This window comes from Anabas testudineus, chromosome 1, assembly GCF_900324465.2.
Source record: "Anabas testudineus chromosome 1, fAnaTes1.2, whole genome shotgun sequence".
Classification (NCBI taxonomy): Eukaryota; Metazoa; Chordata; class Actinopteri; order Anabantiformes; family Anabantidae; genus Anabas; species Anabas testudineus.
In genome coordinates, this window is record NC_046610.1 from 11,164,820 (window position 1) to 11,188,711 (window position 23,892).

General features: G+C 38.7%; 3 protein-coding genes across 3 annotated transcripts; 2 read left to right on the top strand and 1 right to left on the bottom strand.

Moving 5' to 3' along the window:
* Positions 1 to 456: 456 nt before the first annotated feature.
* LOC113161830 (solute carrier family 22 member 23-like) lies at positions 457 to 10,320 on the top strand. The gene is made up of 20 exons (XM_026359635.1): positions 457 to 871; positions 1,069 to 1,172; positions 1,912 to 2,066; positions 2,231 to 2,399; positions 2,498 to 2,621; positions 2,716 to 2,825; positions 3,402 to 3,616; positions 3,706 to 3,814; positions 3,928 to 4,134; positions 4,262 to 4,307; positions 5,996 to 6,409; positions 6,503 to 6,606; positions 7,172 to 7,326; positions 7,969 to 8,137; positions 8,262 to 8,385; positions 8,470 to 8,579; positions 8,754 to 8,968; positions 9,228 to 9,336; positions 9,811 to 10,017; positions 10,118 to 10,320. Exons 1-20 carry the CDS (start codon positions 491 to 493, stop codon positions 10,158 to 10,160), a joined length of 3,270 nt encoding a protein of 1,089 aa, XP_026215420.1. The 5' UTR covers positions 457 to 490; the 3' UTR covers positions 10,161 to 10,320.
* Positions 10,321 to 11,902: 1,582 nt separating this feature from the next.
* Positions 11,903 to 15,682, top strand: LOC113161439 (solute carrier family 22 member 7-like). The gene is made up of 9 exons (XM_026359016.1): positions 11,903 to 12,415; positions 12,505 to 12,608; positions 12,692 to 12,846; positions 12,943 to 13,111; positions 13,297 to 13,420; positions 13,506 to 13,615; positions 13,771 to 13,985; positions 14,159 to 14,267; positions 14,360 to 15,682. The coding sequence occupies exons 1-9, from the start codon at positions 12,035 to 12,037 to the stop codon at positions 14,568 to 14,570; spliced, it is 1,578 nt and encodes a 525-aa protein (XP_026214801.1). The 5' UTR covers positions 11,903 to 12,034; the 3' UTR covers positions 14,571 to 15,682.
* Positions 15,482 to 23,719, bottom strand: LOC113161436 (pre-mRNA-splicing factor ATP-dependent RNA helicase DHX15-like). The gene is made up of 14 exons (XM_026359014.1): positions 23,551 to 23,719; positions 21,514 to 21,865; positions 21,140 to 21,333; positions 20,878 to 21,037; positions 20,099 to 20,317; positions 19,829 to 19,996; positions 19,595 to 19,681; positions 19,314 to 19,463; positions 19,100 to 19,208; positions 18,805 to 18,996; positions 17,822 to 17,944; positions 17,493 to 17,683; positions 16,032 to 16,201; positions 15,482 to 15,927 (listed from the first exon to the last, which is right to left on the bottom strand). Exons 1-14 carry the CDS (start codon positions 23,613 to 23,615, stop codon positions 15,810 to 15,812), a joined length of 2,298 nt encoding a protein of 765 aa, XP_026214799.1. The 5' UTR covers positions 23,616 to 23,719; the 3' UTR covers positions 15,482 to 15,809.
* Between the last annotated feature and the right edge of the window lie 173 nt (positions 23,720 to 23,892).

The following is a 23,892-nucleotide window of genomic DNA, read 5'->3' on the forward strand; positions in this document are numbered from 1 at the left end:
GACAGTCATTTGATGACAGATAAATAGCTCAAACAGACTAAATTCAGCCACTGTTTATGCAAAAGGTGCGTATGTAAACATACAACAATTACTTTACAACTATAAAGTTCACGCACCAGGCAAATGCAGCACACTTGGTACTTTATGTACTGGCTTTTATTGTAGTCTGTTATTCTACAACAGCTTTGGTCGTTGGTTGGTTGTTCTAACAAACTTATAATATTCAGGAAAACACATGGGAAATATGAAAACATCATCAGACTTTCACTATCTGCACTAATGTAAATCCATCAATGCATATGATCTGTAGGCATATTTAAACTTGAACTTTGAAGACAGATATTTTTCAGTTTTCATTTGGTGGGGCGTCATGGACGACTGTAATGATTTACATGGTGCTGGTAAATGTGTCTTTTTTAGACTTTGTCACCATCCTTCACATCATTGTTACAGCATTCAGCGTTCTGACGACTCTGGAAGCACAGCAAAAATGAAATTTGACAACATACTGTCAGAAATTAATGGATTTGGAAAATTTCAAATCAAGCTAGTGTTGATTCAGATGCTCTCTCGACTTTCTATGCCATGTCACTTTCTGCTGAATAACTTCATGGCAGCTGTTCCCTCTCACCACTGTGACATCAGTTCTCTTGATGATGGAGGCATCTTCAGAAATTTGACTATGGATCAGAAACTGGCTGTTAGTATTCCAGCAGAGCGGGATGGAAGCCTGAGCTCTTGTCAGATGTTTTTACAGCCCCACTATGAACATCTGTCAGGCTCCAATAGTACTGACAACACAGTCATTGCTGAGTGTCAAACAGGATGGGTGTACGACAACAGCACCTTTAAATCTACTGTGGTAACAGAGGTAGGTTTCAATGAACTAACAGTAAAGCTGCTAAATGTTACAAATAGACATTGAGGACATCTGTTTGAAGTACAGCTATAATTACTAAACATATTTTTATACCCAGATAGATTTTTCTGGTATTGCTCATGGTTGAAATTGTGCTGTTCGACAGTAAAATTTGAAATATTGTAATATTTTTTATGATTTCTTTGCAGTGGGATCTCGTGTGCAGCAGAAAGGGAATGAGCAGGGCCACAGCCACCGTGTTCTTTATTGGTGTTATGTTTGGAGCACCTTTATTTGGGTTTCTCAGTGACAGGTGAGCTTGTTAATAAAAAAAAAAAAAAAGATACATCCAAAGTGGCTTACATAAGTTGAAACTAAGGTTATTGGCATGCACTGTTCCAAATGTTATTATATCTTATTTTATGTAATACAACCCTTAGCCCAATATTTTGTTGCACCCTTCTAGGACATTCACATTCAAATTCACATTTAGTCATTCGGCAGACACTTTTATCCAAAGCGACTTGCAAGTGCGGTACAAATATGTTGTTCTATTATATGACAAACCAAAAGCATGCGTGACTAAAGAGAAGCATTGGTTTGATGACATGTAAGTGTATCCTCATTTTTAGCCACATCTGTATGCCCAACATGTCCTTCACTCTCTGCTGCAAATTCTAGATAAGCACATGACTGTTACATAAGCAGCAGACATATTAGTAGTAGTAGTAATGCTCTGAAGCATTGTGCATGTTAAAGGCATGTTGTTAAATTATTTAAATGGAATAAAGCAGATTTGTGTTGATGATATAAAATGCTCATTATGAATATATGTATTAAATGTATTGTGTAATTTCTCACTTTTTATTAAAACTGTCAGAAAGGTGTTAATTTGAATATATGTATGTTATATCTAAAGCTGCTTTATTGGACATTGACAGGGATATTATTGGATTAGTTGTGTAATAAGGATGATCTGCTCTGTTAATACCTGTAAATGTAGGATTCTTTGGGCTAAATCCTCACTCTGACTTTATTCTTTTCCTGACCAGGTTTGGGCGACGGCCGCTTCTGCTGGTGTCTTATTTGTCATCCATGGTGTTTGGAGTGATAAGTGCATTCTCCACATCCTATATAATGTTTGCCATCATGAGGTTTTTTACAGGGATGTCCCTTGCAGGATTAAGCATCATCTCTATTGTTCTGAGTAAGTAGCTTAGTTATTGAACAATGATAATGTTTGATTGTGAAGGGGGAAGACAGACTGTAGGCTAGTATGTATTAATTTGCTTCACATTAGTTTGAATAAAAAGTGCATATTCTATTTCACTGTCAAGAAAAGAGTTTTTATCTGTGCTGACTTGTCTGCAGATGTCGAATGGTTTGGCATTGAACACAGGACCTTCTCTGGCATAATCATAGGCCTGGACTGGACACTGGGGAACTGGCTTCTGGTTCTAATTGCATACCTTGTAAATGAGTGGAGGATGCTCATTCTGGCAGCGACCTCACCCCTGATATTGTCCATCATTGCTTGGAGGTGTCAAGTCGAGTTTCTTGGCTTACATTTTGCAGCATAAAAACATTGAATCCTTAGGAGTTCATCAGACACTGAACTCAACATGCTTGTCACTCCAGGTGGCTCCCAGAGTCGGCTAGGTGGCTCTTGGCAAATGGGAAGGCTGATGCCGCTCATCATTACATAATGGTGTGTGCCAAGATGAACAACAGAGCCAAGTACATGGACAACATCACACCAAGGGTATATTCAGCATCAGTTTCACCTTGGTTAGCTGAGAACCGTTTAGTTTTTAAAATAACAGTAAACGGTTATGTTTTATTCTTCTTTTTTACAGGCATTACTGGAATCTGCAGAAGCTGAAACTGAACAAAAGAAATACACTTTTGTAGATCTTTTCCGGACGACAAACATCAGGAAACTTTCTATATGCTTAGGAATAGTGTGGTACGGAATAATTTAATGGGAAGTGAAAATGAAAAAATTCAAAGGTTGATCAGATTTTCTTAATATTGCACAAAGCCTGGTAAAAGAGGGAGTGATTTGACCTCCAGCTCTGTCAAAAATGTAAAAATGCACTTCACCAGCACTAAAAAACACAAATGATCAATGTTACATTTCTGTGTGTGAATGATTTACAGAAACCAGCTTGAACATTTCAATTAGGTGGTAGGTAATCAATTTGGTTGATTTTGAACTTTGGACAGAGCCAAGCTGAGCACTGTTTCCGGTGTTTATCCTAAGCTAAGCTAATCATTGCCTGGAACACAGATGCAGTGTGTGAGTTGTTGAAATAGTCTTACCCAACTCTGAGAAAGAAAAAAAAGTATTTTAAACTAATTCTGTAACACAAAGTGAGTGATGTCAATCACATAGTAGGAAATATAAATCAAATAATATTTAATTTTCTATGATATTATTTTCTATTTCCAAAGCTGTGCTTACTGCTTCATGTGTTCAATATAATCCTTAATCATCCCCATGTGAGAATTGTCATGAGCTGTTTTCCCTCTTCTTTTCTAGGTATGGAGTCGCATTCACATATTATGGGATATGTCTTAATATTACTGGGTTCGGACTTAACCCATACCTCACGCAATGTATATTTGCATCAATTGAATTGCCAATGAAGATTGGTGTGTATTTCTTTCTGGAGAAAATTGGTAGAAGGCCTGGAGAAGTATGGACCCTGCTGTTGACCGGCGTCTGTCTCTTCACCAACATATTTGTCCCATTAGGTAATTTTTGATTTCTCTAGAATTTAAAATTTTATCGTTTAATTTTTTTCATCAGTACAAATATAAATATTTGAATCTATCCCTATCAGAAAAGTGGCTCATTCGTACCATAGTGGGAGTCCTTGGAAAAGCCATGTCAGAGGCCTCGTTCACAATCATGTATCTCTACACAACTGAGCTCTTCCCTACAGTCGTAAGGTCAGTTAGCAACATGCTCATGTTCCTAGTTTGAAAACAAACAATGATCTTCTATTCTGTTGCCACCAGACGTCTAATAGGTTTATATTAACTTCTGGTCTTTGATTCTCCAGACAAAACGGCTTAGGCTACACCTCGTTCCTGGCCAGACTGGGCGTGTCCATTTCCCCGCTCGTCATGCTATTGGAGGATGCGTGGCATCTCCTCCCTGCAGTCACTTATTGTGTAGTGGCAGTGGGGTCAGGTTTAGTGGCTTCACTTTTACCTGAAACATTAAACGCCCGTCTGCCAGAGTTCATCAGTGACATTGAGAAGCCAAGGTAAAGCCTTGGTAAACCTATACATTAATCCACTGTCCACGGGGTTCACTGTACAAAAACAAAACCATTTTACATTATAATCTATGTATAATAAAACAACAACTAACATATGTTTCCTTCATTGCAGGGAAAAATCCCAGAGGAAGCAGGAGATTCAATTACACACTTATTCATAATGAGAGTCCCAGTATACTATCTGCAGTAGATTTGCTATGCAGTTTTCACAGCTGATACATTTTGATAATTGTAGATAAGCTTATTTTATAACATTAAAATAATAAGGTCAACAACAACATTATTAAAATCCTAAAGTAATCAATAGTCTGTCAGGAGTTAACATCTAAAGATGTATTGTCTAGTTTGTAGAAGTAGGAACCCATGAATTGTGTACCTGTAAATTTACTTTAACTGGAAATAAACTAAATAAGAATACAAAACTTAATGCTGGCATGTCTTATTATAGAGTGATGTGGTGCCTTTCTGTGTGGAGTTTGCATGTTCTCCCTTTCTTTTTATTGTTATTTTTTAGTGTTTACATGTTCTTGTGAACAAAATAACTCAAGAACACTGTGTAATTATTTTATTCCCTAGAGAAATAATAATTCTCAGTGAACACTGATACATATTAATGTGTTAATCTTTGTATTTATGACAAAAGAGACAAAGTTGTAACTTAGAAATTCAGTTATCATGTTATGTCAGCTACATTTGTAATCTACTATTGGCCTGAACATGTAACTACTTCTTTTTTTTTTGGAAGGAAGGGCTGGAGGTGTAATCATTGTTATAGCACAGTTCCCTGCAAAGGTTTCATTTGTTTTTGTTGTACACTGAAGACATTTGATCTATTCACAACAACATCGCACATCACGCTTTTTGTCCAAAGTTATTCGAATTATAAGTGGACAAAAGTTCGGGAGCATGTGTTTCTTGTTACCCAGAGAAACAATCAATAAACAGCTGTACAGCAAACGACTATGACCTCCACAGAGCAGGGGTGAAGGTAAGAGGAAACGCAGAGGTCATACCACCAGATACATCAGCAGAAAGATTCAAAAAGCCACGTTGGAGACCAAGATCAACATCAACCAATGTGAAGAGATGTGTGGAGGGTTTTCTGACCAATTGATGTCTGTGATATAAGCCTATTAAGTTTCTTGGCCTCTCCAGGCACATTTAGTTGAGTTTTTTCCGCTATTATGTTCTTTAAAGTATTAGACTTAAACATTCAGTGCACCTAAATATTAAGTTTAATTTACTTCAGTTTGCTTTAAAAAAGTTTCATCAGTCGGGTCAAGGTGCTGCTCAGTGGGTTTTTTACTTTCTTGACGTTAGTTTAACTAAGACTGAAGACACCTTCAAACTTCAGATGCACTTTTTCCACAAATTGACCAAGTAGTAAAGGAGAAAGGAAGAAGAAAGAAATTATATATTGGTCAAAGGATACACAAAGTAATTAGGATTCAGCCTCTGGGATCTTGAATCTCTCTACAGATCTTTATGGGAATTCACTGGATAGAGGTTGAGCTCACTTTAGCAGCATGCCAGTATGTATTTTTCATTTTTTAATAAATGATCGTCTCCTCTGTATTCAATAAAATTTCAGTTGACTTATGATTTATTGTGGTGCTAGAAGAACACAATGGACTCTTTGGTTTTGGCATCATGGTGTAAAAATATGTAACTCATCAGAGTTTGTTTATTTAGTTGAGTGAACACAAACCGTCTTTTTTTGCATTATTTTAAAACACATGCACACAGTCTCCTAGATGATCATTAACCAATAGCACCTAACAGTTTGCAAAAGACAAGTGTCTCACTTAGAATTGTCTGTTGTTCCCTGAGCTTCTCTTCAAATTAGAAGTGCTGCACCTGCACCATTTTATTTTTGAAAATGAAGTTTGAAAATGTGCTGGCAGAGGTAAATGGCTTTGGCAGATTTCAATTAAGGACCATCTTTTTGATGGTTATTGGTCGTTTAACTTTGCCATTTCACTTTCTGCTGAACAATTTTATTGCGTTCGTTCCATCTCACCACTGCAACATCGACTCTCTGGATGATGGAGAGGTTTTTCGAAATTTATCTCAGACACAGAAGCTTGTTGTTAGTGTTCCTTTCCAGCAGGATGGGACTCCAGACTCCTGTCAGGTGTTTGCAGAGCTTCAGTATCATCTGCTGTACAATTCCTCCATCATTACTGACCTAAGCACAGTGCCATGCCAGAATGGATGGGTGTACGATAATTCCACATTCAAGTCTAATTTAGCCACAGAGGTGAGTTACATTTCCTTTTACAAAGCATCAAATTAATTCAAATCACAGATCTGCTTCTCTATTCTTCCTATTTTCTCTGTGTTTTGTCTGTAGTGGGATCTGGTTTGTGACAAGAGAAAAATGAACAAAGCCATGGCCACCATCTTCTTCATAGGGGTCATGCTTGGAGCAGCAATATTTGGCTATCTTAGTGACAGGTGCTCATGCTTTTGACTCTTAGTTTGCCTCCAGTCTGCGGCTTCTGATTTTCATTTGATGTACACTAGAAAAAAAACATACACTTTAAACTGTAACATTTAGATCAAATAGAATTATATGGAAAACATATACAACTATAGATAGTATACTACAAAACCCAACAAATGTTCCCCTGAGCAAACACTAGGCAACAGTGACATATTATCCTAAGTGTTTCAGAAACTGTTTTCCAGCCAGGACAACTGCACCAGGGCTTGTGATTCTCTGTGGCTTGTCTTGTGAGCACAGTCTTTCAGTGCACCTAACTGCCAGCATGCTCCACTTATAGCTAGAGGAACCAATTAATTGATATATGCTGACAAATGCAGCCACAGTGTAAAAAGAGTGCTTCACCAAAGACTAATAATGCTCTTTACCTTTTTCTACAGGTAAAATGTTTGTAAACATTTTTTTATTTTACACGCTGTAGAGACTAAATAAACATACAGAATGTTTAAACTAAGCTGTAAGTGAGCGTTTCACAGGATAATCTACGGTGTTAATTTGTAACTATTTGTCTCACAGGTTTGGCAGGAAAAGAACACTTCTTGTGTCCTATGTGACAACCACCCTGTTTGGATTTGCAAGTGCATTCTCACATAATTTCACCATGTTTGCTGTCATGAGGTTCTTTACTGGATTGGGGATTTCTGGAATAAGTATAATCACTGTTGCCCTTTGTGAGTTTCATCTCGTAGCCATTTTTTTTTCAATCACAATCACGTGACCGGTTCAAGATGGTGTAGCAAAGAAACAAAGACAAGTAGAGCAACGCAACTTCCAACTTCCACTTCCAATTCTAAATTCTAAAGTTTACTTGAGTGAAACTTCTCAGTAAATATAGTCAGTTGTGGCACATACTGGTAGCCCAATAGTTTATGTGCATGTCACGTAACTGCAATGTCCAGGTTGGAGTCAAGCTGGAGAACTTTGTTGCATGTCACGCCCTTGCTGTCTTCACATGATTTCTATCTGCCTCTCTCATTGTCAAGACATTGAATACAGGCTAACATTCCCAAAATGTTATCTTAAATATATATATTGAGTGAATACTTTGTAACAACAATTTAACAATCAATAAACAGCTTGGTAGCTGGAAAACCTTTCTACTCAAAACTCAATTTTCAGCAGAGTGCAGCTGAACAAATAGGTCTTAGTCACTAACTTTGTCCACAATATCTCCAACTATGAAAAGCATTCAAGAACACCACAACTCACAGCAAAGTTTTGTGTTTTTACCTCAATAAATATAAAAAAATAAATAAATAAATCTAAAAGTTTAATTATAGTAATGTCTGATTTTTTAATTTATTGCGTCTTAGGTATTGAGTGGGTGGACATCAAGCATCGAACTGCAGTGGGCATTTTTTTAAGCATGGACTGGAGTATGGGTGTTGCTCTGTTACCTGTTGTGGCCTACTTTGTGAACGACTGGAGGTACCTGACTGCCACTGCCACTGCTCCGCTGCTGCCAGCAATGATTGCCTGGTGGTAAGGAAAGTATTATTTGAACTTTCAGCCATGACGAGGAACCAACTAATGATCATTTCTATGATCACTCCTAGTTTTGATGAGGTTTCATCAAGTGATTCATCAGACAATTATTTTGTGACAGGTGGCTCCCTGAGTCGGCCAGGTGGCTCATGAGCAATGGAAAGGTCAGCAGTGCTCATTTCTACCTGTGCAAATGTGCAGAACTCAATGGCAGAAAGCAGTTCATGACTGAACTAAAGCCCGAGGTACAAAGTTTTACATAGTCAGTTCATTTCTGAGAGCAAGAGTTCAATCCTTTCTCTGACCAAAGTTTCCTTTTTACTCTCCAGATTCTGTCCAGTGTCATACTTGTTGAAAATGACAATAGAAAATATTCCTATTTGGACCTTGTGAAAACTGCAAGAATGAAGAGACTGGCTCTGCTTACTGGCATTGTGTGGTACTAGACAGTATATATGTAGTTTGCTTTTGCTCTCTAAACCTTAGAAAATGCGTAATATATATGCATATATTTATTCCACTGTCTCTACAATATGTGAGTGCTTAACCACAAACTAATACCTTCTGTAGTAAATGTGTAACCTTTGACACATCCTTCTGTTTCTGTTCGTAGGTTTGGTGTGGCCTGTACTTACTACGGAATCAGCTTGAATGTCGATGGATTTGGTGTGAACATTTTTCTTACACAGTTCATCTATGGAGCAATTGAAATCCCGGCAAAAATATTTGTCTTCATCACCTTGAACAAAATAGGTCGAAGGTTGAATCAGTCTGGAACACTTGTTCTGACTGGACTGTGTATTTTCTGCAACATGTTTATCCCTCAAGGTAAAAGACCACTTTGTGCGACAGTACTGTAATATTATGTTAACCACATTAGTACAACTGCAACAATAACAGATAATCACAGCAATAAAAACTAGATTTATACAGTACATCCTACTAATAACAGATATTTGCATTATTGATGACATAGTTGAAGACTAGATGATGTAAAAGTCAAAAAACCCTGATCAAATTCCCTGACCGACTTTGATTACAATGTAAGCTATAGTTAAAATGTCCTTTAACAACGTTTTCTTTTCAGAATTGGGGTTGTATCGGACAGTTGTTGGAGCTTTGGGCAAAATGTTTGCAGAGGGAGCTTTTACTGTTGTATTTCTGTACACAACAGAGCTCTACCCAACAGTCATGAGGTCAGAAAAATATTGTATACATACATAACTTATATTTTGCATATTTATAATTGTCTTGCTTGCTTCATGCACATTTCAGCCCAACTAGTTAGATGCCAGTCAAGTACTACTTGTAGGCACATCTCAAGGAAAATTAAACAGGAGACTTCTGGCTGCAATATATAGTATATTATAAATAAATAATTCTCTGTAAGGTCTAAAACCTTACACTGTAAAGTGCCTTGAGATAACTTCTGTTGTGAATTGGTGCTATACAAAAAAAACTGAATTGAATTAAATTGAATTGAATTGAATTGAATTGAATTGAATTGAATTGAATTGAATTGAATTGAATTGAATTGAATTGAATTGAATTTGTAGGATCACAATGAGCCTGAGTAGTTTTGAATAATGATAATAATGGATATTAGCTTTTTAATACATTTGCAAAACATTTCTAAAAACACATTTTCACTGGCTTTTTGGTCTACACAGACAAAATGGATTGGGTTACTGTTCCTTCATGGCCCGTGTAGGCGTGTCTGTATCTCCCCTGATTATGCTCCTTGAAGACGTATGGCTGCTCCTGCCAAGCATTGTTTTCTCTCTGGTGGCTTTTGCTGCAGCGGTGTCAGCTTCCTTTCTTACAGAGACACAAAACATCCGCCTGCCAGAGACTATCGAGGATGTGGAACAAACGAGGTGTTGCTCCTATTTCTTTATGTACAGTATTTCACTGTGCATCCAAACATTCACAGTGAGAGTTCAAATTTATAAAATGAAATTGTCTTTTGTGTTTCAGGAGACGATCAATCTCCACCTCTGATGAGAAATCTTCGCTTTAAGTATTTTTTTCATTGCAAGTAAGAGGCCCAGTGATCAGTCTCAGTTATATGCTGAGAACATTGCTGGTGGTAGCATGTTAATAAAATAAAATAATGAGCATGTGAGTGTTGTTCTTGCGTAAACACTGACAAGCTAGAAACAAAACATGTCAGCTTTCAATGGCGAGCTTGTGAACAAACAGCTGAAAGCAGCTAAAATAACAACATTAAAGTGGAGGCTAAACATAGGTATGTTTTAAATAAGTGAAGTGTATCATTTTATTAAATGTAATCGAATTATTCACCTGTTTTAAGTTTACTTCTAAATTAAAATCTAACAATTCTTTCCTTCCTTAATTTATATAGCTCAAAAATCATAGAAGCTTTACAACTACACAATATACTTGTACAATATAAAGCATATTCTGTCTCTTTAAACCCTCATGAGGAAAAACACACAGAGGGCAGACGGCACAAAGCCAGTGCAGATATCTGGAGAGCAGTGCAACATGTGTTCTTTTTGGCTGATCAGAAGAGAGACGTGCTGCAACCTGACAACCTAGAGCTGTAAATAAACCTATGAACAAGTCCACTGTCTACAGCTTGAAGATTTACAGTAGTCTACTAATCACATACAGTGACTAAAACAAATAAATGAGATGTTCCTAAAACTGTCACATAAGGGCTTCTAATCAACACAATCTTATAATCCTATAAACTTTAGTAAACTCTTCTGCTGTTACTGCAGCTGCTGAGTGTCAACAACTCTAAAGACTGAACATTTGTTATCCAACAACATCCAACAAATATCCATAAAGAAAATGACTCCAGCCCTGGCGCTTGTTGTCATGGAGGCAACTCAAAATTTATTTTTAGCAAATGACCTGTTCCTGTTCACTTCCAAGTTACTGCATGACTTTTCTTGATCTTATTATATAATAAAGCCTCCACTGAAAACCACCAGTAGCACCGTGTGTTACTAAATTACAGACTAGCCTAGTTAATAACCTACATTTTCCAGACTCATAGTCTCACGTGTTGGATTATGCCACTACAAAGCTTTTTTTATGTAACCTTTACAAAAAACAAAAACAAGTGGGACACGAAAGGTGAATGATATTACAGTATAGTATGAGTAGAGAATGATTCTCAGCTAAAGATTGTAGATGTAAGAGAAGAGAAGAGATGTAAAGGTTCAAAGGTGAAAGCACTTCAAAGCACATTTTCTCTTTCCACATTTTTACTGTAACAAATACAAATGAGCTGAAATGGCAACTAGCTGCAGATGATGGAATCAAAAACAATGAACCATTTTTCATGTGTTATCACATTCAGGAGTATTCATCCTTTGAAAAATAGAAATACCGCCTCTATCTGCCAGAACTCACTTCCCCCAAATATCTTCAACACTGTCATGAGGTTGTGGTGTCTCAGGGAGGGAGAACCTCGTCTACAAAGTCTATTTAGCGTGAATTTGCCGTTAGCGGACTTGAATTACTTTTTGTTTAACCCATTCCCTGTGACCAGATTTTCTTTAACATCTCGATCTTATCTTGATCGTCCAAAACATCTATACGTTTTTTCACACTACCACTCACTTGTGGCTACCATTGGTGTTGCAAATGTTAAAATACATGATGACTCATCCTACTTTAACTATTACCAAGGATGCATCATATCCTTGACCAGCCAAGTTACTTTAATGGTTAAGTGAGGTAAAATATTCACCTGTTTCAGCTGTGTTGCAGCATCCTTTGAGATAGTCAAATGCCAGAGCCTGAAGTGTCCCGTCTTAGATTCAAGTTAGCTTTTCTTTTCAGAGTATGGGCATATGACTTTTTTTTTAATCTTTTAAAATTTAAAGGAAGACATTTTACGAACAATTGGAGGACGCAATGAAGTTTGAGAACATCCTTGATGACATTAATGGATTTGGAAGGTTTCAGATAATGATAATTGTGATCAGCTTTATTGGTCGCTTCACACTGCCCTGCCACTTCATGCTAAACAATTTCATAGCGGCTGTTCCCTCTCACCACTGCGACATCAGCTATCTGGACGATGGAGGTATTTTTAGCAATTTAACCCAGACAGAGAGGCTTGTTGTTAGTATTCCAGTGCAAGACGATGGGACTTTCAGCTCCTGCCGGATGTTTGAGGAGCCTCAGTATCATCTTCTGCTCAACTCCTCCAACGTGACTGGCCTAAACACAGTGCCATGCCAGAATGGATGGGTGTACGATAACTCCACCTTTACGTCCACTCTAACCTCACAGGTAATGTCTAACATATCACACGAACAAAACAAAATGCACTATTATACAACAGCATTAATGTGTCCTTTTTCGGCATTGGTTTGTACAAGTGGGACCTGGTTTGTGATAGAAGAGGAAAAAACAAAGCAACTGCTACCATCTTCTTTGTTGGAGTGATGTTAGGAGCCATCTCTTTTGGAAGTCTGAGTGACAGGTATGAGTTTGGCCGTTCAACATACACATGTGATTATGAATCAATCATAACATTGAATGTGGAGCCCTCTTGCCTTTCCACAGATTTGGCCGAAGGATAATGCTGCTGGTGTCATATGTGTCTGGGACCCTTTTTGCTGTTGCAAGTGCCTTCTCATCGTCCTATGTGATGTTTGTCGTGCTGCGATTCTTCACTGGGTTTTGCCTCACTGGCATCGTCATTGTCTCAGCAGTCCTGAGTAATTAACCTCTGTTACATATCTAAAATAAATTATGTCCATACCACCAAATGCAAACAGTTTGGAAAGTCGTGATGAGGTGTTTGCTCTTTGCAGGTGTGGAGTGGGTGGACGTGGAGCACAGGAAACTAGTGGGAGTGGCTGACAGCTTGTCGTGGACATTTGGGAACATGGTTTTTGCAGCTATTGCTTACCTTGTGACTGACTGGAGGTGGCTGATTTTAGCTGTCACGTCGCCAATAACTTTGGCCTTGGTCACCTGGAGGTATGAGTGTAAAGCAGAATGAGTTAAGGTTAAAGCATCATGTGTAAACATACACACATTTTCAAGTTACCCACATTACTGGCTTTTGCATCAATACATTTTTGGAGGCTTGTAGCTTCGTTGTGTTTGAATTACCTCTCTCTTTTCATCGCATACTGCCTGTTTGCTGCACCTTCAACATTCAGGTGGATGCCTGAATCGGCCAGGTGGCTCATCGCCAATGGGAAGCTGGAGGAAGCCCAGATGTATTTGAAAAAATGTGCCAAGATGAACAGAACACAGGGGTCAATTGACACACTTAAAACAGAGGTGAGCATATCACATAAATCAAATAATGTCAAGTTAAACAACCATAATTATTCATTGGTACCTTTTATCACATGGTTACTTTCAGACTCTGGCCACTGTTGTGGAGAGCGAGAAATCCGATCGGATCTACTCCTACCTCGATTTGATACGAACACCCAAGATGAGGAAACTGGCCCTGTGTACTGGTATTTTATGGTCTGTATTCCCAGTGACATTTTGGTCATATATTTTGAGGCAGATGATGCAGGATGTGACATATCTTACGTTTTGTATTTGGGCCAGACAGTGAGGTTATGACTGTATCTCAGCACAGAACATACTGATTGAATGAATTTTCTTTTCCCCCGAAGGTTTTGTGTGGCAATGATCTTTTATGGCATTAGCTTCAACATCACAGGCTTTGGGCTCAACATCTATCTCACTCAGTTCACCTATGCTGCAATTGAGGTACCATCAAAAGGATCAATCTACTACTTACTGGATAAGATAGGCAGGAGGGTCACGGTGGTGGGAGCTATGCTACTGGCTGGTGTTTGTCTTGGAATCAACATCGTGGTACCTAAAGGTAGATGATTATTCATTTCCACAGGCTTACACACAAGTCATTTTGTTGTTTAAAGAATGTATCTGTTGCAGTCATTGGAAGACTTGTATGTTAAAGGAACTATTTTAATTATTAAAATAAAATACTTGCAACAACGTTTACAAGTCATACCTCACTTTATGTTCTTCTCTCAGGTATGTCTACTGTCAGAACAGTGGTAGCAGTCTTTGGTAAAGGGTTTTCTTCGGCAGCCTTTGCAACTATTGTGCTGTACAGCTCCGAGCTCTATCCCACTGTAGTAAGGTAAATATGCATGCTTTTTCTTTTTTGTCTTAACAATGTGAGCAGAACCTCTTACTCACAAATTCACTGTGAACACACATCTGTGTTTTTAGACAGAACGGTATGGGCTACATTTCCTCCATGGCTCGACTTGGTGTAGCTGTTGCTCCTTTAATCCTCTTACTGGATGATGTGTGGGGGGAACTGCCCCAGCTTGTCCTATGTTCTGTGGCTCTACTTGGGGCAATAGTGGCACATAGACTGTCAGAGACACGGAACAGATGCCTGGCAGAGACCATCGAGGATATTGAACAGCAGTGGTAATAAACACGGTCACTGACATAAGCACATTACTCGAGCAAAGTTTCTTTCATTAGTCTGATTCATGTAAATTTATGTGCAGGTTCTTCTTGAAGTAGACTTAGAAAGATATATAGGTTGGAAGAGTTTTTGTTTGTTTGATGTTTTACAGTCAGTACTAAGTTAAGACTGGTTCCTGACCCTTTCTTATATTTCAACATTTGTAAGTCAGTTCACACACCCTTGTCACACTTCAGATATATATATATATGATGATGTATCTCAGATTGTTTTGTTTTCTTTACATTTTTTTCCCATCTTCGAGTTTTTTGACATCACACTGGGTGAACAGCAACTTTTATTTCTAAGCATCTATGATTCAATATTTGTATTATTACACTTGTATTAGTTGTAAGCAGATGTGTTTATTCATGTAATAAATCTTAAGTCTAACTGAGCGCAGTTATAAATAAGTGTCAGTATTATGTTTTCCTGTTATGTTGACAACTACTATACTGTATATTAATATAAATATGTAATGTCTTTCCTTATATTATGGTAACCATTTATTAAATATCTTTGCAGTTTATAAATGCTACTAAATGAAAATAAACAGTTACTCATTTCTTATATGCAAAATTGCTAATTCACAGAAAAATAGGCTATAAAAATTGTGTCCAACCTGTTTTTTGTTCCTCAACATTTAACCAGAACACACTGACTGACTCATACAGGACTTCATATTTTTGAACAACAAAAAAAAAAAAAAAAAAACAGCTGAACTGTTACAATTGATGCTGAGAATTTCAACACAGTTCAGGGTAAAGAAGTCAGTTTAAAACTATTATTTCCACAAAAGCAGCTAAATCAAACACCACTGTGGATCACATTATGTTTAAATAAACAGGCTTTACTAATTAATATGTACACACAAATTAAGTCAAAGCTCCTTTATTAAAGAAACAAAGCAAGCACAACTCTGACTCAGCAATCCCCTAAAGGAAGGTCAACAACATCTAAATCACATGTTTCTGATATTCCTTTTGAAAATCTTTATAGCCAGGTCTAATATTTGCTGCTGATATTTCATTTGACATTACACTTAGTTACATAATTAACATTGATGGGGAAAAAAACAAAAACAAAAAGCAAACAAAATATAAAAATCAAAATGCCAAAACATTAAACATTAAGATACAATGATACAGAAAGATCTAAAACTATAGTATGCAGTTGTTTTCCAGGACACTTCTTGGCTATTGTTCAGTACTGAGAATACTCCTTGCTCTCTAGTTTGGCAATGATGCGCTCCAGCTGTCGTTTAGCTTCACATTGTGGGAAGTTGCTCATTTCGTAGTACTGGGGTGCAATCTTTACCAGCCTGTAAGAAAGACAGAAACGTGAATGATTCAGTCAGAGGTGACATAAAGCTTGCTGCTGTCGATTTAGCAGAAGCGTTTTTACTAAAACAGTGTGCACACATACCACTCTGGCTTGATGTCTGTGCAAGTGCGGATGTAGTTCTTTGTGGTGAGGACAAATTCATTGTAGAGCACCCACTCGGGCTTGTGATCCAGGACCGTAGATGGGTGCAACTGGACCACTTGGTTGTCTTTGACTGTGAGGTAATGGCCTGTGCGTTCCAAATGAGCCACCTGAAAAATGAGACCAGACTTGTTACCAGAGGGAGCTCAATATGACATCAAGAAGAAATTTTTAAAACTGCCCGATTAGGATTATACTGGCGTCTTACCCCAGTGCAGCTCTGTTTAAAAAGGCGGAAATGCAGGATGGGGAGACATTGTTGACCATTATGCAGAGGAGATAGTAAAACTTCTAAGTCTAGGCTGGCTCAACAGGCAAAGGGGAGTGAATAGTGATTTGTATAAACTGCCAGTGCGGCTATGCCTCTTGGTGGACTCTTTATGCACCATTGTGACATGTGGCTTGAGAGATTTTATGCACGGAAGCAAAGGTGTCAGAGGGGTCAACATAAAGGAGTTGAGGATGTGCATGAATAATCTTTGTTCATTTGGGATGGTTTTAATATTGTAGAGAAGCAGTTCTAATGTTAACGACACAGTTCCTGCCAACACATACACATTTTTGAATGGCAGCCAGTGTGAGGACACTCATTGACATTATTCCTCCTACTGTCACATAGGCCATGCTAATCTACTCTGTTTACATTTTTATATTATCAGATGTTCTGCCTTAACCTAACCATCACTGCTAACTGCCTCACCATAGACTTCACCATAACCCTACCAAAAACCTAACTGTAACCCTAAAACCCAGTCTTAACCCTTAACTCGCTCTTTAAACAGCCTTAAAATCTCCTCACTCTGTAAAAATGTCAGTCCTTCAGTCCAGTGGTTAAAAATTTACAATAACCATACAAACACACAAACTCTGTGGAAAGCTTGCCTGAGCCAAGCTTGTTAAATTTTTTTTTGTCTCACCAATATAAAGATGTATAAATAAACTTCTCTATATCACCAATATAAAGATGTATAAATAAACTTCTCTATATAAGACAAAAGGAAAAAGTGGTCTGTCGTGCAAATGTAACAACTAGCACCTGTTTTACACATTTAAGTTTGAAATCAAAGACAGTGATGATTGAATTTCTGTGTTTTTGTTTAGTTTTTAGTTAGCCTTCATATAGATTAAATAGTGTAAAAGAGGAATAGGGTGTGTGTGTGTGTGTGTTTTACGACCAGTCAGCAACCTCTAAACATTTAACACAACAAATAACAGTTTCTGATCACAGAGACGTTCAGATAAGAAAAATACTGTTCATTTATGTCTTCATTGCCTCTTATAATACCCATTTAATAGAGCATTTTATGTTTCTATACCGCTTATGAATGCTAAACATGGGGACTAACAGTAAACTGTTACCAGTTTTGTTAATCTGTGAGCTAGTGCTCCGAGTGTTTTCACCTGCATGAAGAAGCCAGTGCAGAGCGCCCGGCGGATGTTGATGTAATAATCTCTGCTGGTGAACTCAGTGCTCCGACGGGGCAGGTTGAATCGGTCCATGATCCTGGACAGCTGCTGCCGCACGTTGTCCGCAGACATCAGTGAACGGTAGTTGACAAAGTTGTCATAGCACCACTGGTTAGATTCGTGGTCTGGAAAAAGTTTAACAGAGGTTCAGTTATATTTAGATAATATGTGCATAATAATATACATGTGTTATGTGAAGTAGGTCTTTTTGCTTCAGCTGCAGCTTGAACAGTTTACAGTGCTGAAGTTTAGCTGATGCTCACTTTGTTTGAAGGCATGGTAGACGTTGAGCAGCGTCAAGTGGTCTCCATCGATGTGAGCAAACCTCATCTTGGATTCATCTGCTGCCTTCTTAGCCTCCGTGGGCCGGACAAAACACTGTGGGACTAAACAAGGTTGGTATGGGCCCCAACAAAGCCGCCCATAGGGATGAGTCAAACATTCACAGAAAAAAGGAGCAAAGCCTATGATTCTAGGGCACTCGACACTGCGCTGGGACAGGGCAGGACCACAAGCTCTAGCAAAGGGGGCTGCAGTCTTTTCTCATGGTCATTCCCAACTGTACTGGCTATTAGCTCGTAGAGTGTGGGGGGGTCGTTTAACCACATCTGTAAAACAAAAGTTTTCACACAACTACAAAGTGTTAGGGACACCAGCAACGTTTAAAGGTTTCATGGTTCAGAGATTTTACTTTCTGGTATAGAGTTCTAATGTTTAGGCCTTTAAGAGAGCAGATAGTTTAAGTATGTCCAGTCCAGGCTACACACTATAACTGTAAAAGTCAAAGTTTACAATACATTATTTCAATGAATAGAAAATTCCCATATGAAACATTTAAGTGGTGCCTGCCCTATCCACATGCTCTGATTATGAAACACTTGAAAAAGCTCACTCACTGTTGAATAAACACAGGGTAATTAAAAATGTATAAAAAGATTTTCGACCAGAGTTTTCCATCCTCAGTTATAACTAACAAAAACTACATTTGTTGACTTTTCTTGACTAAGTGAAAGTTGGTCTTACTATTAGGAAACATAGCCAAACGTGTTATATCTTGTTGGTTCTAATACAAAGGTAACGAAATGTAAAGTTTTGTAGGGCTAAATGTTCACTTGTGTTGTGCACAAACTAAATTCTAGTTTTTAGTTTAGCTTCTCCCCCCTCAGTACCACCACTTAGTAGTAGTATTTTTAACCCTGACGCCTACAGAAGGCAAGGAAGAGGTCAGCCCAGTCCTGGGCATTACCTGACAGCATGGCAGTAATGGAAAGGATCTCATTAGAGCAGTTAAACTCGCAGCTGGCAATGACCATCTTAGCCAGCTGGGGGTCCAGTGGAAATTCTGCCATCATGGAGCCCAGCTCCGTCAGGTCACCGTCATCATTGAGAGCCGCAAGGTAATTCAGAAGTTCAAGAGCCCTCATCAGTGTTTCAGGAGCTGTGGTGGGAAAGAGAGAGGGGGCACAAAGAAAGGTCAGAGGGTTGTGTATAACTAGACGGCTTCAGATGTTTCTCTGTTCTTTAAATGCAGACAAACTCACCTGGTGGATCCATGAAGTCAAAGTGTACCAGGTCATCAATACCGAGTTTTTTCAGCTGTAGCACAACAGATCCCAAGTTGGACCGAAGTATCTCAGGGTACGTGTTATCCTAGAGGGGAATGATTGCAATGTTAAAGCTATCTGACAAGGAAAGTAGTAAAGAAAGAATCGTTCAACGCATGCTGTCTTACGTCTCTAAACTGAGACCACTTGCCTGCATCTCTGTTTTGTAGGCCTTCTCTGTGTAGAGCCGGAAACATTTTCCTGGACGTGTTCTGCCGGCTCGTCCTGCCCTCTGCTGGGCAGACGCTTTACTGATGGCTGTGACAAGCAAGGACTCCACTCTGATACGAGGATTGTACACCTGCACACACATTTAAAAGCCAATTTAGGAAACAACAGTCGACCTTAGGTGAATCTACAATGTGACTGAAATATAAACAGAGAAAACTAAACGCAGAATAAAATGTAAACAGGAAGACACTCTTTGCTCACTTTTTGTTTGGCGAAACCTGGATCAATGACAAACACCACACCATCAATTGTTAGAGAGGTTTCAGCAATGTTTGTCGACACCACAACCTAAGAAGAACAAGCAGCAGTCTGTCAGACACTTTGATCATATTAAAACATAATTGACAGGAGTAAAAATATTTAATTTAATTACTTTTTTTTTTTATTATTTGTTTTATATTTAAACTGAAATTTATATTTTCTATGCACATGTACCTTTCTTCCTATTGCACCATTGGGCTTCCTCGGAGGAGGCGGCTCAAATATCCTTTGCTGCTGCTGTGGGGGCAACGTGGAATACAGCGGAATGATTTTGATATCTCCAACTTCAGGTCCGAGGTCATCTACCTCACGCTTGATTCGTTTGCAGGCCTCATCAATTTCCTGAAAGAAAGATTGATTTAATTTCGCCACACAATAAACAGGCCAATATGACGATAATGATGCTTCCCCCTGGATCAGTAATAAAAGCACCACTAGTCTTACCTCTTGACCGGTGAGGAAGAGAAGGCAGTCACCTTCATCTTCCTCACACATGTGAATCTGGATGACAGTGCGGATTGCTGCCTCAAGGTAATCCCGCTCTGGTTCAGGTGTGTAGAAGATCTCCACAGGATGTGTACGGCCAGGAATAGTCAGCAGAGGACAGTTGTCAAAATACACCTGGAACTTCCCAGCATCTAGCGTGGCGCTCATGACGATCACCTAAAAATGAAGGAAACATCTCTTTTTCATTCTTCCTTTGATTCAAAACACATTTGTGTTTCAACTTCCACCAACACCATTAATGCCTATGTGCCATGTATTATCTATTATTAGAATTTGTTGGATTTTCAATTTTTAACTCATGATTGTTGTTCTCTGTCTGCACTTTGTAACATGTTTAGAAAAGCGCTCTATAAATAAATGTATTATTATTATTAGTAAACTGCTGAAGTGGCAGGCACGTCACAATGTTTGGAAATAATCCAGTGTCATTAGATGGTGACAGAGTTTGATAATCCTGAGTATGGTGACAAAAGAACAAACTTATTGTATGCATTTATAATTTAGATAACTAAATAGACCAATTCAAGTGATATCATTACTTTTGTGATGTTTTTGAATTTCTACTCTGATAGAAAACTGAATTCATTTTATCAGCTACAATATTTCGTTAAGCACCTGGGTGAAGCAAGACATTCACAATGAATATAGGCAAGCTAAATTGCCACTGCTAATTTTTTTTTTTTTTTTTAATGACAAAAAAATACATAATAAAATACCTTCAGATCCGGTCTCTGACGCACCACCTCCTTGAGTACTCCCATCAGGATGTCTGTGGCCAGGGTACGCTCGTGGGCCTCGTCCAGAATAATCACACCGTAACGCTCCAGCAGCGGGTCATTCATAGCCTCTCTTAGTAACATACCGTCTGTCATGTACCTAAAGAAATAAAAGGCATTATATATTATATCAAGATGTTGTGGATTTACACAGCACTTATTTCTCTGTGCCTATGAATGTTGTCAATTCTCAGTCACTAACTTGAGAATAGTCTTGGCAGAGCTGCAGTCCTCAAATCGAATGGAGTAACCAACTTCCTGTCCGAGCATGACGTCCATTTCGTCTGCCACCCTTTGAGCCACACTCATGGCTGCCACCCTCCTGGGCTGAGTACAAGCCACTGCTCGCTTAGGACCAGGCAAGCCTCTGACCATGTCCACACACCACTGTGGGATCTGGACATTAAAGCAAAGGTTAGGAATAATTAAGATAAAATAATTTAACAACAGAATATCAAATCACTTAAAAATGTAAACATGCAGTGTTTGACCAGACTGGATACTGGGTACTTCAAAAGCTTTATATAAGTTTTTCGTGTCTAGCATGAGAGAATGGATATTTATTGCATTGCAGACCTGTGTTGTTTTCCCAGAACCAGTCTCTCCGACAAGGACAAAGCTCTGATGACGTGTGATGATATCGCTGAAGCTTTCCTTGTACTCCCACACTGGAAGCTGTAACCTCTTCTTCAGGATCTCATAGTAGCGCGGCGTGTGTGGTAGGTTAGTGAATGGATTGATCTGCTGGTGCACAGCCATCTGCTTGATGGGCTGTAAGGCTATTCCAACCCCTACCCCAGGTGTCATGCTGTTAGACGGCACACTAGGTTTGGACTCTCTGTCACGGTCTCTGTCCCTGTCCCGATCCCTATCCCGGTCCCTGTCCCTGGAGCGATCCTCACGGTCTCTGTCACGGTCTCGGTCTCTCCTGTAAACATAAAAAAAAAAAAAGTTAGAAATCATTTGGTGATTTTTTGACTGTATGATTTTTGTACATTATAGCCTGACTGACAGGAGGTTCGATTCCTGGCTACTATTGGTTATATGTCAAGATGTCCTTGGACAAAACACACAAACCCCAATGAGCACTGTCATCTACAGCAGATGTCCAAATAAAAATGTCCCAGAGGGAATCAAAGTATGTCATAATATCAAGCTATACACACAAACACATATTCATTTTTTTTTTAAACAAGAATATATTTGTAATAAAGATGCCTTAAATCTTGAATTATATAACGACAGAACTATAATAAGCTAATGCTTATGTGTGCTAAGTTTGCTCCAATGCACACTTAGTTGTTAAATATGTACATCGAGCTGAAAGTAATGCAGTCTAATGTTCTAATGTAACAGACCTTCAATAAATAATAAAGTACCCTTTACTGCATTTGCACCGTTCTTTTATTTGACTGCCATCTAATTTGCCTCTTAATTATTAATTTACACACACACACACACACACACACACACACACACACACACACACACACACACACACACACACACAGCAGCTAGCTGCCATGCAAAGTGTCAGCCTGACTGCTGGGAGGGAAATTTAGTATTCAGTGGCCAATGACACTTTGACATGACAACAAGCCGGTAATCAAACTGCCAACCCTATGATCAGTGGACATTTTATAGAACGAACAACAAATCGATTAAAAGATGGGTTCACTATTTTTTTCTATCATGTTAAATTTACTGCAACAAATGTTCATATGGACACCTGATTTTTAATTCAGGATGGATCTGGAAAAAAAGTCTAACATAGGGGGACATAAGTCTAACTTATTTAAGTTAACTTACACAAACAAAAGAAACTAAAAGTGATTTAAGAAGAATATTTAAACTGGCTATCAAACCAAGTCTAAAATTAAACAATACATTAGACTTCATATTTACAGAACAATTATTTTCCTACAAGAAAAAGATTCAACAAAAAAAAAAAAAAAGCTGGGACTTTTAGAAACAAAATAAATAAAATAATTACTGTTACTAATCTTAAATTGCTAGTTGCATGTTACCTAATAAGTTGGTAACTAGCTAACCGCTAGCTGGTCAGTGTCTCACTCATATGCAGTCTACGGTCTCACTGATCAAATCAGTTCATTCAATAAAAATTAGGAAATTAGTTCCCAGAGCTTAAAATAACCAGCATGCTAGCGTTTCCCAATACTACAACTTTAAGTGAAGCTGTACCCTGGTTATATATTTTAAATCACAGTCTTCTACTCCATAGCTAAGGTTAGCTAACTCAGCTAGCCAAACCTGTTAGCAACTGGCTAAGTTACGGTTAGCTGGACACACACGTGCCTCAACGGTAACGTCGATGCTTCGTCCATTAGCTGGTTAGCGTTAGCTAGACACACGAGCTTATACACAACATTGTGAAACTAGGTAATGTACATTTGATATTCTTTAGCAAAAGAACATGCACATGGTGTTAACGAGCACCAGCTGCGACATCAGCGCTCAGAGCTAAGGTTACAGCGTTTGGCTCTGTATTCATCCGTGGTGATTGTTAGCAGATGCTAGTTAACTTTGCTAACACCTAGCTCGCACCTAGGTGGTTAAAGCAGACATGTTAGTGAACTAGTTAGCTTCACCTACCCATCAGACCTCTTCTTGCTGGAGGAGTAGTCATCGCCCAAATCCAGGCGATGTCTTTTGGACATGTTTCAGGAAACGGTGCAGCTTATCTTGAATCAATTAGCACGAACACAGATCTGCCGGGCAATATGTAACAAACTCGGTTTCCTGATTCCTGTGCGGCGGCTGCGGCTGCTCAGTGGTTCCTCCTGGTCGCTGTTGTTGTCACAGACCTCGTCGGCGCCACCTGCTGGTCCGGAGGACCACACGGACATTAAACAGGAGCTAGGGCGAAGGTTTTTAATCAACCAGCCAGGCGATCATTGATCACAAGGACGGAACATTAACATGTCACAACCAGCA

Bases quoted from the DNA above. Each gene is read 5' to 3' on its own strand.
- LOC113161830 (XM_026359635.1), top strand. From the start codon at position 491: ATGAAATTTGACAACATACTGTCAGAAATTAATGGATTTGGAAAATTT. The intron at 2,067-2,230 runs GTAAGTAGCTTA...ACTTGTCTGCAG, and splicing joins CATCATCTCTATTGTTCTGA to ATGTCGAATGGTTTGGCATT. The intron at 6,410-6,502 runs GTGAGTTACATT...TTTTGTCTGTAG, and splicing joins AGTCTAATTTAGCCACAGAG to TGGGATCTGGTTTGTGACAA.
- LOC113161439 (XM_026359016.1), top strand. From the start codon at position 12,035: ATGAAGTTTGAGAACATCCTTGATGACATTAATGGATTTGGAAGGTTT. The intron at 13,986-14,158 runs GTAGATGATTAT...TTCTTCTCTCAG, and splicing joins CAACATCGTGGTACCTAAAG to GTATGTCTACTGTCAGAACA. The intron at 14,268-14,359 runs GTAAATATGCAT...CTGTGTTTTTAG, and splicing joins CTCTATCCCACTGTAGTAAG to ACAGAACGGTATGGGCTACA.
- LOC113161436 (XM_026359014.1), bottom strand. From the start codon at position 23,615: ATGTCCAAAAGACATCGCCTGGATTTGGGCGATGACTACTCCTCCAGC. The intron at 19,209-19,313 runs GCAAGTGGTCTC...ATTCCCCTCTAG, and splicing joins CCTACAAAACAGAGATGCAG to GATAACACGTACCCTGAGAT. The intron at 18,997-19,099 runs GTGAGTTTGTCT...TTCCCACCACAG, and splicing joins TGACTTCATGGATCCACCAG to CTCCTGAAACACTGATGAGG.